The following is a 17,494-nucleotide window of genomic DNA, read 5'->3' on the forward strand; positions in this document are numbered from 1 at the left end:
AATGAGTAGAAAAGGAGGTGGGCTGGCCATAGAGCAGGAGTCAGTCAGACAGGACCATATCCCTGGAGCATTATGGAAGATTTATGAAAGATTCTGTGGAGAAGAATCTCTGGGGAGGCTGAGAAGGCCTGGATAGGTTGTGTTTTGTAATAGTGAAGGACTTACCTGTACTATAGATCCATCAGATTATAAAGTTAGAGTGATGGGAGTCTGCCTAACCCAATACAGTGGGGACAAAAATGAAATAATAGATATGGACGTGATTTGGAAAGCCCTTCCGTTACTGGTTTCTTTCTTTGCTTTTCTCCGAAACCCAACTTTCCTTAGGGCAGAGGTCGGGGATTTCGTCATGTTGTATTTTAGGAATTCCCCTTCTCAATGGGAAGGGGGGAGGTGCATTGGAGTACTGACAGGGCCTTTTTAACTGGGAGAGCTGGCAGGTTGGAGGGTGGCTGTACCTGAGGAGAGATGGGGTAGAAAACCTCAATGTGTATTGTGATAGCTTTCCTAAGACTTGAGAGAGTTCTGCGATTCCCCCTGCTCCATTCTTGCCTTGAATGTTTCCAGATTTCTTGAGTAACAGGGAGACAGGAATGGGGCAGCTCAGTGACATTTAATACCTGATTACACAAAGGTTTGGTCTGCCCAGACACAGCTATCTGGGCACTAGAGAGACAGGGAGCAAAGTGGATATTGTTTGGAGTGCCGGTGCTGGTGGCCAAGGCTGCAAATCTGGAGTAAAGGACTTTTCCTGGACTAGCAGCTGCTTAAGTCCCCTTTATCATCCTCCCCACCCCCTGCTCCATTCCCCACATGGAAAGCCACTAAAACTTTTGCTTGTGATCCTAAAAGAAAAACCTTTTCAATTAGAAAGAATTTTGAGTGTATGGCTTTGTTTTGTTTTTTTAATCATCCTCTGCATCAAAATTCCCAGTTTAATAGCATATTTGCCTGAGCTAAAGCCAAGAGTCAGATTCCTGTCTTAGGCAGAGCCTCCTGCACAGCTGTGAAAAGCAGGTTTGAGCAGCAATGGTGACATTGTACATTGCCACCGTCTTGTGAAGCAGTTTATGTTTCACTGAACAGTTTTAGACAAGACTGGGTCTTTTCTTGCCAAGTCTTGTCCTGTTGACTTTTTGTATTCTCCTGCCACACAGTGGCTTCTTCAAAGTCAAGCCTAACCAAACGTGACAGCTAGTGAGAAGTGCTGGGCAGAAGGAACAGTTTCGTCCACGCATGCACAGTGTATGCTATGCATATGTAGGGAGCTAGGAAGTGTCTCTCAAAAAATGCCACTCATGCCCTGAAGCAACCTCACACACTTGTGTGTGAAATGATGGCATCCCTAGAGGCAGAGCAGTGAGTGGAGGGGAAGGAACACCAGACTTGAAGTCAAAGGGCCAGTGTCTGAAGCTTGACCCTGCTACTACTAATGCCTAGGAAGAATCAGCATGGCACCATGAAATGGCTCTAAATTCCCACCTCCTGGGTTCAAATCCTACTTCTGAGATTACCTTTATAACTTTGGGAAAATCACTTAACCTCACTGGATCTGTTCTTTCTCTATATTAATTTAATCAAAATGCAATTGCCAGGGGTAGCTAGGTGGCGCAGTGAATAGAGCACCGGCCCTGGAGTCAGGAGGACCTGAGTTCAAATCCGGCCTCAGACACTTAACACTTACTAGCCATGTGACTTTGGGCAAGTCACTTAACCCCAACTGCCCTGCCTTCCCCCTGCCAAAAAGCAGAAATTAAAAAAAATGTAATTGCCAATGAAAAGCATAGGGTGAGGAGGTTGGATTAGATTGGCCTTTAAAATCCCTTGCAGCTCAAATCTATGATCCTATGACCTGTGTGACCCTGGGAAAGTCACTTAATCATTTTGGTCTTCAGTTTCCTTAACTAAAGGGTTTAGATGGAAAATGTTGACATTCCCTCTCAGCTGAAAGGCTTTTTGATCTTAAAGTGTATTCCAGGACTGACTACTGGTGTTACTGTTTTAGGGTTGTCTGTATGGGTTTAGGAAGCAAGCTTTCAGCTTTGATTTAGCACAGGGATTTGGGGCTCATTCACCCCTCCAAGTCGACTTTTTAACATCCTTGAGCACTCACTCAGACCAAGTTTGCCCTCTTCCCTCAAATATAGGCCTCCAGAAAAAAATCATACCAGCTGCAGCTTTCAGACTATATTTCATAAGCCAATTTTAGTGTAAGCCACACAATCACAATTAGAGATGGAGAAAGAATGATGAGATCATCTTGTTTGGGTTCCCAGACATTGCTCCTAGCTTTCCCAGGACACAGACATAGATGGAAAGCCTCCAGGCCTCTGTCCACAGAGCTTAACCATTCTGTCAAATGCCTCCTGATTCCATCCAGGGCCTTGGATCACACTATGATGCACAACACATGGTACATGAAAGCCTGGCGCCTTCAAGGGATGCTTGAAAGGTACATTCTTCTCTGCTTCCTAATCTGATGTTCGCAACTTTCCTGACCTGTATCCCTTGACCAAGGAGGGAGAAGAAAGAAGAAGAGTACATTCTTGAAAGTACATTTTAGGACTACAGTTCCATAGGGTAGCTCTAGCACTAGATTGGGAAACATTCAGTACTTATGAACTTAATGAGCTTCTAGATGCATTAGAAGGGAAGAGGAGAAAAGGAAGATCTCTCTGCTCACAAGGCACTTAAAATCTCTTTGGGGAAAAAACATGAACAACCAAGAGAACAAAAGGAGACAATGTAGATTCAAGTGCTGATTATGTGGCCTAGATACCAATTACTGAAAGAGTTCAGAGGAAGGAAAAAGGACAGGGGACTGGAATTGTTAGGAATGCTTTCTGCAACAGAGGAAGGGGGAAGGGAATGAATAAGGAGAGCATCCCAAGCAAGAAGAAGAAACAGAATGAGCAAAGGTGGTGATGATGGTGGTGAGGAGTCCCAGCATTTCAGATTTGGAGGCGATCTCAGAAATACTCCTGATTCCAGTGCCTTGAATCATACCATGATGCACAGCTATGTGGTACATGAGGACCCAGAAGGGTCACATTCATTTGTGCTTCCTAATCTGATGCGCACCTGTATCCATTGACCAAGGAAGGAGAAGGAAGGAGAGTCCAACCTGAATTTGTGTCCCAGATCCCCTGTGCAGCAATCTCTGACAAGGGGCTTCTTGGCCTCAATTTGAAGACCTCTGGTGATCAGGAACTTGCCACCTCCAAAGGGGTGGCCTTGTCTGCCGCTGGACAGCTCCCATCAGTGAGAAGTTTTCCTTCCTATCAAACCTTTACCTGCTTTTTTGTCACGTTGCTTCTAGGTCTGATTTCCAAGAAGAAATTGAAAATTTCTTCTTTGTGACAGCCCTTTAGAGTTTTGACTACAGCCTGCAAGTCCTCTCTACATTCTCCCCTTCTTCAGGTGAAGCAGTCATAGTTCCTTCAAGTGGCTCATCTATGACAGGACCCCAGGACTATCACCATCCTTGCCATTATCTTCTGCATGTTTTCCAATTTCTTTGTGTCCTGTCTAAAATATGTGACCCAGAACTAAATACTGTTCTCTAGATAGAATCAGACCAGGACAGAGTACTGTGGGAATGTCACCTCCCTCATTCTGGTCACTATAGTGGCCTTAAATGCAGCTTGATCAGTGTTGATTTTTATAGTTATTGTGTTGTATTAGTCGTAGATATCAATATTGAAGTTCCCAAAGGCCCCAGATCTTTTTTTTTCTTCTTCACATGAACTAGGTCTCCATGCCGCTAATCCTGTACTTGTATAGGTTGAGGCTATATGGGCATCTAGAATCCAAATTAAGGAATTTACAGTTATTCCTATTAAATTTCATCCTTTTAAATTGGATCTATTATTCAAGTCTATTGATATTTTTGGTTAATCTCGTTAGAAGGAAGAAGAGTGGGGTTTCCAGGAGGGAGGAAGGGGAAGTAGGATTGGGTTAGGTAGCATTGGGTCACTTTGCGGAAGGTTCTGAAAGCTGAGTAGAAAAAGGAGTAGGAGGTAGGAGGTCCAGGGGTTGGGGAGAAGGACAATGCAGAAGGTGATCCCAGATCAGCCAGCCAGGGTCCATGCCCTGAAGGGCATCATGCAGCAACTGATTTGTCCCAGGGTGTGGTCACCTATATGATGCTGGCCAAACATTTTCCCAGAAAGTCAGGCCTGAGAGGTAGTGTAATAGTAATGAAATTTAAAGATCCTTTTGTATTGCCAAGCTAACAGGTACTTAGCACTTAGTTTCAAATTAAGCCTCTGTAAAAACAAGGTATGAACCCATGTTGCTCTTGTAACAGGGAGGAACTAATAATACCATATATAAGGAAAAGCCCCAGCTGGGAGAATCAGAATTTCTTGGGGGTAAGCATTGTGTAGGCAGAGCAGCTGCTGCAAGAGAAAAAGAGACAGAATTTCTCTCAGCAAGTATCTGAAGGCTGGGCTACTATTGCTGGACTGAAGACTGAACTAAGAATTGAAAAGAACTGAGAAGAAAAATGAGAATTGAGAACTGAGACAGAATTTCTTGGAGCAAGCTGTGTGGAGGCTGGATAAAGTGATTTTGATTTTGATTTTGAGAAAGGAACTTGTGGTGGCAGAATTCAAACTTGTAGTGCCGGAGCTGCTGAAGACTTCCAAGGGCCAGCTGGAGCTGCCAAAGACTGAGGAAGCATGACTGTGGTGCCGGCACTTTAGACAAATGTTGTTGTGGCTTTGTTAATGTGTAAGAATGTTATTGTGGCTTTGTTAAGCCTTGTCTTCCCAGGAACAGAGACTGGGAGCTGTCTGCCTTTGAACCCAGGTGGCAGGTGTTTAGATTTGGGCAGGAGCTGAGACCATGGAAGAGGAACCATGGAAGCTGAATATAAAAAGACCTCTCCATGGGTACTGAGTAGTGACTGATGAAATTGTAACTTACTTGTTACCTAAGGATGAATAGCTTTTGTACCTTCTACTACCCCTTGAGAGGGTACTGACTAGTGACTGATGATATTGTAACTTAATTGCACTCCATGGGTGGATGACTTTGACTTTTGTACTTTGTGATTGAATTAAGGACTCTGCAATTGACTAAATGAATGTACTTTGCTTAAAACTGTGTGACCACTTTGGTGAAAACTATGTGGCCATTTTAGCGATAACTTGTTGAGTTGTGACATGGTGAGTGCTGTATTTTGATTTTCTGTGAATGTTTTGCACTAATTTGTTATTGAATAAATGGAGAGTTCACTATACTATGTAATCATAACTTTAAAAGTTGTTCACAGCAGCAGTCCTCTGGAAAGCTGCTTGTGCATAGCTTTACAGGAAGCAAGTATTAGGCCAATGAAAATACCTAAACCATATGGTCTCTTATCCCCCAGACTTAGTTATTCCTGACACACAGATTCCAGGTGAGAATCTACTCTTTCATACCTGTCCCATCCCCATCCAAGACCCTTCAAGAAAAATTAGACGTATTTTTTCCTAATTTATTTATTTTTAGTTTACAGCATTCAGTTCCACAAGTTTTTGAGTTCCAAATTTTCTCCCCCTCTCCCTTCCCCAAGACAGCATGCAATTTGATACAGGCTGTACATATATGTTCACATTAAACATATTCTCACATTAGTCAATGTTACAAAGAAGAATGAAATGAACTATGAGAAAAAAGAAACAAAACAAAAAAGAGAGAGAGAGCAAATAGTCTGCTTCGATCTGCATTCAGACTCCGTAATTCTTTCTCTGGATGTGGATAACACTTTCCATCATGAGCCTTTTGGAGTTGTCTTAGCACCTTGCATTGCTGAGAAGAGCCAAGTCTATCAAAGCTAATCATTGCACAACGTGACTGTAACTGTGTACAATGTTCTTCTGGTTTTGCTCCCCTTCCAACATCAGTTCATATAAGTAGAAATTACATTATTTTTTTTGTTTGTTTTTTGGAGGGCAGTTGGGGTTAAGTGACTTGCCCAAGGTCACATGGCTAGTTTTGTGTGTGTGTGTGTGTGTGTGTGTGTTAAGTATCTGAGGCCAGATTTGAACTTAGGTCCTCCTGACTCCAGGGCCGGTGCTCTATTCACTGCGCCACCTAGCCGCCCCAGAAATCATATATTTTTAAAAGTTTCATACTACAGTCTTTAGGGATACTAGTCAGAAATGAATAAGGGTGAATTGGGAGTAGGTTCAAAAGGGACTCAATGAGCAGTCTATTTAGAAAAGAAGACTTGCTCAACACAAGCTATTTTCCCACAATTCAGGGCAAATTATCCTTGAGATTGGACAGATCCCCAGACCCCTGGGGCAAAGAGCACCAGGCCATCTATAACTGTCCCTATCCAGTCCTGACGAGGGGGTGGGGGAAAGTGCAGGGATAGATATTGATGGTTCCCTCGGACCCAGGCCCAATTATCCTTATAAGGAAAAGTTCTAAGCATATAAGAAAATAGGACTATAAATAATATTGTTAAGCCATTAGATTATAGCTCATCGCAAATATGCCTATATTATTATATACATACATGCATGTGCACACAGACACAACTTTAATAGTAAGCAAGCTTAAATGCTTACTATGTCCTAGATGCTAAGTGCTGCAAATACAAAGAAAGGCAAGAACATCACTCCTGATCTCAAGATTTTCACGTTATGACGAGGGAGACAGCATGTCAACAACCATGTATGAACAAGATATGTATCCAATGTTAAGTAGAAGGTGATTTCAAAATTTCCTAGGCACTAGAAAAGGTTTCCTATCAAAAGGAGTTGATCAAAATTCAAATATCAAAATTCCTATCCAGCTATCAAAGGTGGAATTTGAGCTGAGTTTTGAAGGAAGCCAGAAGATGGAGGTGACGTCAAGTGTTTCTTATTTAATTTGTGATTGTGTGTGTGTGTGTGTGTGTGTGTGTGTGTGTGTGTGTGTGTGTGTGGTATTGGTGTTTTTCTCCCTTCAGGCTACTGATCTATGGAGAATATTGCAGCCACATGGAATATGCCCAGAACACTCTGAACCATCTTATTGCCAATCGAGAAGATTTCAGGCAAAAAGTAGAGGTAATGTGGGGACTGGGGGGTGGGGGTACTTTTGATTCAGTTTTCCTAACTGCAGAATGGGTCATTAAATGTCATTTTGACATTCTATAATGTAGCTCTCACATTCTAAGGTCCAATTCAGTCTTAATATTTTATGATTTGAGGAATTAGTCCATAGTTGCATCCTTTAATGGAGAGATCTCCATTATAAGAGGTGTATAAGACATTTGGGCTTGAGTCCAAAATTTGTCTCTTTACCTTTGGTCTACAGAGGAATAGAGGGACATGGGGGAACTTTTCCCTGAACAAACTTAAACTCACAACATTTGTTCTTTTATGGTCACTCTTAGGAATGCACCTTGAAGGTTCAAGATGGGAAGTTTAAATTGCAAGATCTGTTAGTAGTGCCAATGCAACGGGTTCTGAAATATCACCTCCTTCTGAAGGTAAGTGCCCATCAACCACAGACCTTCTATTGATACTGGTCCCAAAAGGATCCTGAGAGTGGAGGCTTCCTGGTAGATGCATCATGCAGTGTGAGTGACTTATAACAAAAACATCATGCATTTGTTAGCTTTCTTTTGGGGCTCTACAATGGATCACCTTGCCACAAGATTTGGGAAATATGCATGAAGTTTAAGTTTATAATCAAATGATTCTGATTTGCCTGCTACAGCTAGTCTATCAAACTGAAATATGCTTCTAGGTGGATGGGAGGTCCTGTCATTAGAGCCATGCAGTACAACATGCCAGAATTGTGGTATGGACAGTGGTGTGTGAAACTGGGGATTAGTAACACTCCCTCAACCCTTTCAGGAACTCCTCAGCCACTCTGCAGATCGTCCGGAGAGACAGCAGCTCAAGGAAGCACTGGAGGCCATGCAGGTAGCTGGGTTAATTAGGATGGGAGCCAGCTCTCTATTGAGAAGTCATAAGGAACACCAACAGTCAGAGCAAGACTACCCTTAGAACAGTGGTTCTTTTTTGTGTCTTGTATCTGCAACTTTTTGAAGTCTGATAAAGCCTATAGATAACTTTTCAGAATAATGTTTTTAAGTGCATAAAATGAAATATATCAGATTGCCAAGGAAACCAAAGGTTAGTGAAAATAAAGGTGAAATTTCTTTCCCATCCATGTCCAAGGACCCCCTAAAATCTATCAACTGACCCCTTGTGGGAGTCAGTAGATTCCTGGTTAAAAACTCCTGCTTTAGAACCTCTTTCTGTCTAGTCAGTAGAATTACAAACCAAATGAGTCTGTGTTGGATTCCATACCTGGGGCTGCAGTTACTCAGCAAGACCAACAAGTCTTGTTGTAAGACATTCTCACATAGAAGGCAGGACCTATAGCATAGTGCATTATAGTGAGCTTGTGGTGAAGTCAGCTTCCCTGTCACTGCAGAGTGACTCTTGGAAGCCTGGGGGATCATATTATCTGGAGCTCAATGTAGTGTAACAAGGAAAGTGCCTCATGAGAAGCAGGGGGTAGACAGAGAATCTCCCTGCAGGAGAAATCCTCTAACTTCCCTCCCTCTCTACCCAACACACATATACACATACGTACATACCACATATACATACATATAAACACACCACCACCAGTAGCAGCAATAATGTGCTGAGTGGAGGGGTTTGGGGGTGATAAGATGAACTGTAATCCCTGCATTCATGGAACTAGTCTGGTAGAGGAATAACACACCAATGCATATAACAAATTGTGTGTGTGTGTATGTGTGGTGTGTGCGTGTATGTATGTGTGTCTGTGTGCACTATGAAGTAGTGGATAGAAAGCTGGCCTCAGAGCTGAGTCCAGTTCCCACCTTATCTCTCTGTCTCTGTCTCCTTCCCTTCCTCTCTCTCCCTCCCTCTACCTTGCCTCCCTTTCCCTCTTTTCCTTTCTCCCCCTCTCCCCCCCTCCCCATACATTGACTTCATGGCCCTGGACAAATCACTTCACCTCTCATTGCTCTAGGCAAATCTCTAAATCTGGAAATTGCTGAGAAAGTGCAGAATTTCATTAGTAAAAGAATTCTATATCCACTATAAGAATATATAAGAATACTATATCTATATGTCAGAAGTCTGAAGCCCAGTCCCTATCTCTCTATATGTGGGTAGGTGAGCATGCTCTCTGATACAGGAAAGGTAGTACAGCCTAGTGGATAGAGGGTGGGCCTTGATTCAGGAAGACTCAGGTCTAGGTCTATGCCTCTCAAACATCCTGGCCACGTGACCAACCTCTCAGTTTGGAACCCCCACCCCCAGGTAACTCTCTAAAGACGAGAAGTCACTGATCTGAATCAAAGTGAGATCTTTCCTGACCCACGTGCCCCACACAGGTGAAATAACAGGTCTGGACTATATATGGGTGTGTATGTGTAGATTATAGATAGGAGTTATGAAGTGAGATTATATAAAGCTCTCTGAAAGCCTTAAAGTGTTATATAAACGCTGGATATTATTATAATCCATTTTGCAAATGAGGAAATTGAAGACCAGAGTCAGTGCCTTGCCAAAGGCCTCACAGCTAGTGGGCAAGAGGTAGGGTTTGGACCCACATCCTTGGCCTCCCCATCCAGTGTCCTTTCCACTACACTCATTTCCAATTCTGTGTCACTCTAGGATATATAAAATGCTTACCTCACACTGTCTCTGTGAAAGGGTTGTATGAGCATTTTATAGATGGGGAAATTGAACATCTCTCAGAGAGATGAAAGAATTTGTCCACATTTATACAGCTATTAAGTGTTAGAACCAGAATTTGAACCCAAATTTCCAGACCCCAAACCTAGCAACTTTTTCCACCCAATAATAAATAATGATTTTATTAAAGAATTATACAACAAAGTGCTGTGTGAAGTATGAAGTCTAAGCTGGAAGGTTTGTCCTAACCAGGAATAGGGGATCATATACTAGCCCTCTTAAGCCCAAATTTCTCATCATTGTCAGTCTATCCTAGAGATGGTTGATAAGTGGTTTAGTTTGCAGAGCACAAAATCACGATTTTGACTCTTCCCTTCTCCACCACCCCCATAGCCTGAAATTCATCAGAGGAACTGAAACATTCTTCTTGGCAGAAATACTTCTCCTTGATGGGCAAGTCTGGCCCCTGGATGTGTTTTCCCCCCCTTTGCTCTATTTCTATAACACCTTCTTTAAAAGACTTAATTTTGATTCATAGGAGCACCTGACTGCTGCCCGACCTTTTAGAAACTGCGCCCCTTTAGCTAGGAGAGAGAGATGTTGGAAGTCCTTTAAGTGAATGTTGTCTGAAAGATGTTATGGTTTTATCCACTGCTTTACTGTCTCAGCTAAGAGCTCCCCTGTGTTCAGACAAGTTCAGGGGCCTCTAGGCTGTGAAGGGAGATTCAGGTTGAATCCATTATAAAAAAAAATTAAAGTCTTTGGAGAAGATAGTGTGTGTGTGTGTGTGTGTGTGTGCGTACATGTGTGTGTGCATGCATGTGTGTGTGCGCGTGTGTGTGTGTTTTCAATGTGTTTAAAGAGACAGTAATGATTGATTTGGATACTACGGCAGTATAAAACATGGAAGGGACCTTGGGGTCATCTTGTCCGGCCTCCTTACTCCTCACAGGATTACCCCTCTAGAGCATCCCTGGCAGGTAGCCACACGGCTCACGATTGAACGAAGGGAGTGACTGAGGCAGCCAGTGCTGCTTTTGGACCACTCCACTGTAAGACTTGTGTGAGATTTGAGCCTAAGTTCCAAGTTCATTGCTCTTTCCAGTGCACCAGAAGTCACTTTACTTAAAGAGGTGGTTTGATGGATGATCTCTTACTTATTTTGAGTGGCAATCTGCTTCCATCTGACTTCCATCCATTCTCCCTCATTTGCTCCATGGAGCAGAATCACACAGTCACGGAAAAGGAAGGGATGATGATGTAGGTCATCTAGTACAACCCCTACATGCCCAGGAAATTTCTGCAGTTCTGCTCAATATAACCCTTTTCCCTGTGGGGCAACACTTCAGATATCTGAGGACGCTGATCATTCTCCTTCTCTGCCTTTGCTTCTTCAGACTCAATGTCCCCAGTTCTTCTAATTCCTGTCTGTGAGGCTGTAAGATCATAGATTTAGGGCAGTGATGGACCTTAGATTCTGTCTATTCAAACTTCTTCGTTGTACAGAGGAGGAAACTGAGGTTCTAAAAAATTGATCGACTTACCTAGGGTCACATAGCTAATTAAGTGTCAACCCTGATCTTCCTGGCTCCAGGTCTGTGGCTACCTGACCTTTCTTCCCCTTGTTGGTCTTGCTGGAGTTAGTCCAGTCTGTCAGTGGTTCCTTCCAGGGGCAGTTAGGTGGCACAGTGGATAGAGCACTGGTCCTAGAGTCAGAAGGACCTGACTTCAAATCCAGCCTCAGACACTTACTAGCTGTGTGATCCTGGGCAAGTCACTTAACTCCGATTGCCTCCAGAAAAAAAGAAAACAAAACTTGCGTTCCATAATTGAGCAATGTTCTCCAAATGTGTCCAAGTTACTGGGCAATGACATAACACTTTCCTTCACATACTTCTCATGTGCACTTAAGATGTAATATGGTGTATCACAGTGATTCATTTGTCAACAAGTATTTATTGAAGGTGTTTTGTGTGCCAGCATCTGTGCTAAACACTATGGCCAAAAAGAAAAATAAAATGTGGGCCCTGCCCTCAAGGCATTTGATAATTGTAAGGGCTTGAGAGGGGACTAGGAACAACATGCAGAAATCTGCATTTGGGCTTTGTTCCCATACTAGACTGTGAGTTTCATGAAGGCAGAGACTGTGTCTTATCTCTATTGTGTCTTACTCCTAATGCCTAGTACAGTGCTTTATACACAGACATTTAATAAATGGTTACCAAATGAATGCCTGTCACCTCCATTGATTGGAACATTGTTGTTTAGTTGTTTTCAGGCACAGCCAACTCCTTGTGACTACATTTTGGCATTTCCTTGGCAATACTGCAGTGATTTACCATTTCCTTCTTTGTCTCATTTTACATAGGAAGAAACTAAGGCAGTTGTGCCCTGGATGACACATGTAGCTAGCAAGTGTCTGAAGCCTGATTTGAACTCAGGTCTTCCTGACTCCAGGCCTGGCACTCTGTCCATTGTACTATCTGGCTGTCCTGATCTGGACATGAGACTTCTGTTAATTCAGTCTAAGATAGCATTAGCTTTTTTAGCAGCTGTTTCACTTTGTTGACTTCTACTAATACTTCCATTTCTTCCTCACTTGAACTGCCAGCAAATTAGTTCCTCCATTACCTTATAAATCATCTAGTTTATGGAGTATCTTTCCTTATGAAACCTCAGCCTATCATTAGGGCTTCTCTGATTTTAAAATGAAAACCAGGAGAAAATACAATCTATAGGATTATAGATTTAAAACCAAGAGCTACCTTAGAGGTCATATAGACCAAGCTCTTCATTTTGTAAATGAGGATAAAGGCCCAGAGAGGTTAAGTATCTTGTCCAAGGTAATGTACACAGTAAGAGCTAGAGCTGGGGTTTGAACACAGGTCCTAGGATTCCAAGGTTAGCCTTCTCTCCAGTGCACCAAAATTCAGAGCTGTCTTGTGGAGTATTTCTTCTGTATAGTTAAACGAGGTCCATATATCGGAAGCTATCTTGCCACACTAGAAGTTCTGCTTTAAACCTGAACGGGCAAGACAGTAAATTATGGGATTAGCAGGGTCCCACCCCCAAGACATTCAGTTGGCTATTTTTCCATTTGGTTACTTTTCTGGGAGTTCTGACAATTGCCTACCAGGATGAGCAATGTTGCCTTACGGATTTTACACTCAGGCGCTTGCTGCCTTCTCCAGAGAATGAAATTAGATGGAATTGGTTGTATGCCCAGCTTGTCTGTAGCTGAAAGAATATCCTGTGGGTCCACTCTGCAAACTTTCCAGGAAAGAATGTAGTCTAAATTCTTGGTGTTGGACACAGTGCCCTCTAGTGTCAACCAGGAGATCTGCATCTGTAGCATGCTTTCAGATGTGGCGTAATTCAACTAAAGCTTATTTCATTCTCTGCTTGGTATAAGGTCTTGGTGTTTGTTGCTCAGAATATACACAGAGAAGATAGCACAGACTCTACTCTCAAGAAGATTGCAGTCTATTAGTCATTTTGATAAGGCTTGGGTGATTGTCAAATTAAATTCAGTCCCAGGGGTATGCCCTAGAGTGATTTGGGAAAATTCTAGTACCTTTAAGGTTCATTATCTTGCCCAAAGTCAGAAATGGTCATTCGAGAAAGTTTGCCTAGGTCCTCTACTAAGTATAAATGCTTCCCTCTGCCTCCCACATGCACACATACCCTTTTAAGAATCTGACCAGTATTGGTGTTAATTTTGTAATATTTTGTTTTAATAAGCAAAAGTTCCTCTCCCCCCAGTTTTACCTTGTACATACATAGTGGGTAGTTAATAAATCTCTGTTAAGTTGAATTGATCTAGAGCTCTGCGAAAGTTGGTGCCATGGAAAGAGCCTTGGATCTAGTCAGGGGACTCTGTATTCTGGTTCCAGCTTGTGTAGTAAGAAGAGCAGCATAGTTCAGGGGAAATGGTGCTAGGTTTAAAATCAAAAGGTGAAAGTTCAAATCCTGACTCTGTCCCTTGCTGCCTGTGTAAGTCACTTTTTAATCTCTTAAGAGTTCAAATCCTGCCCCAGGCACTTACTAAGTATATGACCCTGGACAAGTCCTTTGACCTCTCTTGGTCCCTATTCCCTCACCTGTAAAATGGGAATGGTAATAATAGCTTCTACCCCACAGGATTGTTTTGAGGGCCAAAAAAGCAAGCCTGCATAAAGATTTTGCTATATATACAAATACATGAATGATAGCTGTTATTATTCTTTCCAGATAACACTGTAAGATTGTAAATAGGTAGAAAAGGTGCCAATCTCTACTTATAAAGAGAGTTCCCTCCACTTCTGAAATCATAGATGATGGTGATAAGGAGGAAGAGGACTGGGTCAGAGGTGATAAACTCACAGCCTGCTGAACTGGATTTAAAAGTAACTGGAAACATTCAAGAAAACAAATCAAAGATATGGTACAACATCGATAATGTTCATTTGTGATTTTCTAAGTTAATACGTGACCCACAAGGATGCAGGGATCTATTCCTATTTGAGTTGGACACTGGGCCAGATGACCCGCGAGGTCCCTTCTGCTTCCTTTGAATCCATAATACTGTGAAGTAGCAATGTGACCTCACAGATTGCTTCACTTCTCTTCTTCAGTCTCTTCCTTAATAATTTGGAGATAGTGATCCCTGTTCTACCTGCCTCACAGGGTTGCTATGGATGAGGATTAAGTCATACAGTGTATATGAACATGCTTTGCAGAGCTGAAGACACCATTATCATGACAGATTATCAGGGGGTTATTTTTTTTCCCAACATACCCAGAGTGTGCCAACTAACACCATTATTTGCTATTTTGAAGGACTTGGCGATGTACATAAATGAAGTCAAACGGGACAAAGAAACCTTAAAGAAAATCAGTGAATTTCAGAGTTCTATAGAAAACTTGGTAAGTCTGAATGGCTTTTCAATCATCCACAAAGCCTCCTTGAAACCAAAGCACAGATAGTGACAGTTATGACTTCAGTGAAAATGTAAATGTCAGCTTGACATTAGGGAGGATGCTTTTGCCATGGCTGTTTTTACTTTGAACCAAAGAAGAAGACAGTCTCAGTGGAAGGTTTAACACTAGTACAGCTCTCATATCCCCTACCTTCTTTTCCTCCTAAATCCATCTGACGCATAGTATCTGGTTTTGATTTGATTTTGTTTTTCTGTGTTGGACGCTGGGCAATTTTATAATGTGTATACATCCAGCATTCCCCACAGCAGTGAGCTGGCATATGATATACAAGGCTGTTTGTTGTTCTGCTCAGTGCTGACAAGCGCCTTTAGAAAATACACGTTGGTAGAAGACTTAGGCAGAGCTGGAAATATGTCATATTATTTGGGCACACTGGAGGCTGATGGGTAATCTGGTCTGTTGCTCTATTCTGGAATTCTAAGCCACATGGGTTATTAAAGCCCCATCAACAACTCTGCTCTGCCTAAGAACTCTCCAGGTTTGGATGAGCTTTTAGAGCCATGTGAAACAATATGGGAAAGGAACCTCATCCTGAAAGGAGAAGAGAAAGGGTCTACTGCCTTTGGCTCAAATAGCCCTTCATAAACTCTCCTCCGAAGTTCTATTCCCCCTGAAATGTTTCAATTCCCCATCCTTTCTGAGATGGGGTTCTAGGACACAAAAAGTTTGAGTCCCACTATGAGGCTCATGTTGTTTTCTCTTCTTTCCCAGCAAGTTAAACTGGAAGAATTTGGGAGGCCAAAGATTGATGGAGAATTAAAAGTCCGATCCATTGTAAACCATACCAAACAAGATCGGTGAGTTTGCCACTGGGGCAAGGGGTGCAGGCACATGAGGGCCAGGGATAGAGGGCGCCAATAGAATCCTCTGAGAGCTAGGCACTGAATGGTGCATTGGCATCTCCATCAAAGGCTTACAACATCCCTTAACTTCTCTGTGTAGCACCAAACATAATGATGTGCACACAGGCACTTAATAAGTAGTTGTCACACGAATAATTATCCACACAAGCATCATTGTGAAGTAGGTAGTGTAAATATTATTGTCTTCATTTTACAGATGGTAAAAGTGAGTCTGAGAATTTAGGCTATATATCCAAAAATTACTCTACCTTCCAAGTTCTTGTGGTATTTAAAGAAAATAAATAGGGGCGGCTAGGTGGCGCAGTGAATAAAGCACCAGCCCTGGAGTCAGGAGGACCTGAGTTCAAATGTGGCCTCAGACACTTGACACACTTACTAGCTGTGTGACCTTGGGCAAGTCACAACCCCAATTGCCCTCCAAAAAGCAAAAAAAAAAACAACCCAAAAACAAACAAAGCTCCCTAACCCAAAAAAAGAGCTACTGTTGTTCACATTCAGTCAGTTAAGCAACCAACACATGTTGTCTACTTGCCTACTATCCTTTATGGAATACAGTAAGATCAGTAAGACATATATATACTTGTTCTTTTTGCTTTTTTGGAGGGCAATTGGGGTTAAGTGACTTGCCCAAGGTCACACAGCTAGGTTTTTGTGTGTGTGTGTGTGTGTTAAGTGATTGAGGCCAGATTTGAACTCGGGTCCTCCTGACTGTAGGGCCAGTGCTCTATTCACTATGCCACCTTGCCACCCCAGACATATATATATATAGTCTTATAGTTCTCTCCTCAGAGAAGGACTCAGACTGATCTGGGAGACAGTAGTAACAGCAGACAAGGCATATAACTAACATTTTGTGGTTGGAAAACACTTTACATAAATTATCTCATTGGAGCCTCATAACAACACTGAAGTTTAGTTCTACCACAGCCACAACCCCCTTTTTACCAATGAGGAAATGGAGGCTTAGATAACTTTAAGTGACAAGAACACACAGGTGATAAATGCCAGAAACAGTATTTTAGCTCAGGTCTTTTCTGACTCCACACACACATATATGCCTCGGTCTGCATCCCAAGTCCATCATCTCTGTCAGAAGGGGAGCGAGATATGTCATCACAAGTCCTCTGGAATTGTCATGGGTCATTGTGTTGATTGGAGTTCTTCAGTCTTTCAGACTGTTTGTCTTTACGATATTGTTGTTATTGGGCAAAGTGTTCTCCTGGTCCTGCTCTTCACTCGGCATCCATCCATACAAGTCTTTCCAGGTTTCTCTGAACCCATCCCTTCATCATTCCTTCAGTACAATAATATTTCATTACATTCTGATGCCATTATTTGTTCATCCATTCCCCAATCAATGAGTGGCCCTAGTTCTTTGTCACAGAAAAAGAAACTGCTGTAAACATTTTGACATGCTTTCTTCTCTCCAGGTAGAGATTTTTTCTCTCTTTTTATATTCAAATGGCACCACTTATTTCACCTGATGCCATGTTCTAGTCAGACTAGCATGCCTGCTGTTAGCCAAGCTTGGCATTCCCTCTTCCTTACTGCACATCATGCCTAAAAGGCTCTTCTTTCCCATATCAGCCTCTTAGAATCCTTAGCTTCCATCAAGTCTCCAGGAAGGCTTCTCTGACTCCTCCCCACCTTGCCCTACTTCTCTCTTCTTCCTCAAACCACTTTGTATTCACTTCTCTGTAAACATGGCATCTCCCCACTGGTTTTTAAGCTCCTGGAGCCATAAGGACTATTTTTCATCATCTCCGTGTCCCTTGCCCCGCACATCACCTCTCAGCTAGGCCATTGCCTCCCCTCTAATCTCCCTGACTCCTTCCCCAGACTTTTCCTAAATTGTACACTCCCCAACTTAGTAAACTCCAGAGCCTCCCTATCACCTCTAAGGTCAAGTAGAAATAACTGTGTGGAATTTAAAGCTTTTTACAACTTGGCCCCACCTAGCTTTTCAGCTTGGTCCAGCCATGC

At 42.4% G+C, this 17,494-nt stretch overlaps 1 protein-coding gene across 1 annotated transcript in view; it reads left to right on the plus strand.

Annotated features, from left to right (window-relative positions):
* VAV2 (vav guanine nucleotide exchange factor 2) overlaps positions 1 to 17,494 on the plus strand; it is a 469,223-nt gene that overhangs the window by 416,927 nt on the left and 34,802 nt on the right. The window contains exons 9-13 of the mRNA XM_069069239.1: positions 6,947 to 7,046; positions 7,376 to 7,471; positions 7,842 to 7,910; positions 14,487 to 14,573; positions 15,360 to 15,445. Of these exons, the coding sequence (XP_068925340.1) occupies positions 6,947 to 7,046; positions 7,376 to 7,471; positions 7,842 to 7,910; positions 14,487 to 14,573; positions 15,360 to 15,445 (438 nt within the window). The remainder of the gene's footprint in view (positions 1 to 6,946; positions 7,047 to 7,375; positions 7,472 to 7,841; positions 7,911 to 14,486; positions 14,574 to 15,359; positions 15,446 to 17,494) is intronic.

This window comes from Petaurus breviceps, unplaced genomic scaffold (assembly GCF_028583685.1).
Source record: "Petaurus breviceps papuanus isolate PSGF00001 unplaced genomic scaffold, PetGlider_PUasm1.0 90779, whole genome shotgun sequence".
Taxonomy (NCBI): Eukaryota; Metazoa; Chordata; class Mammalia; order Diprotodontia; family Petauridae; genus Petaurus; species Petaurus breviceps.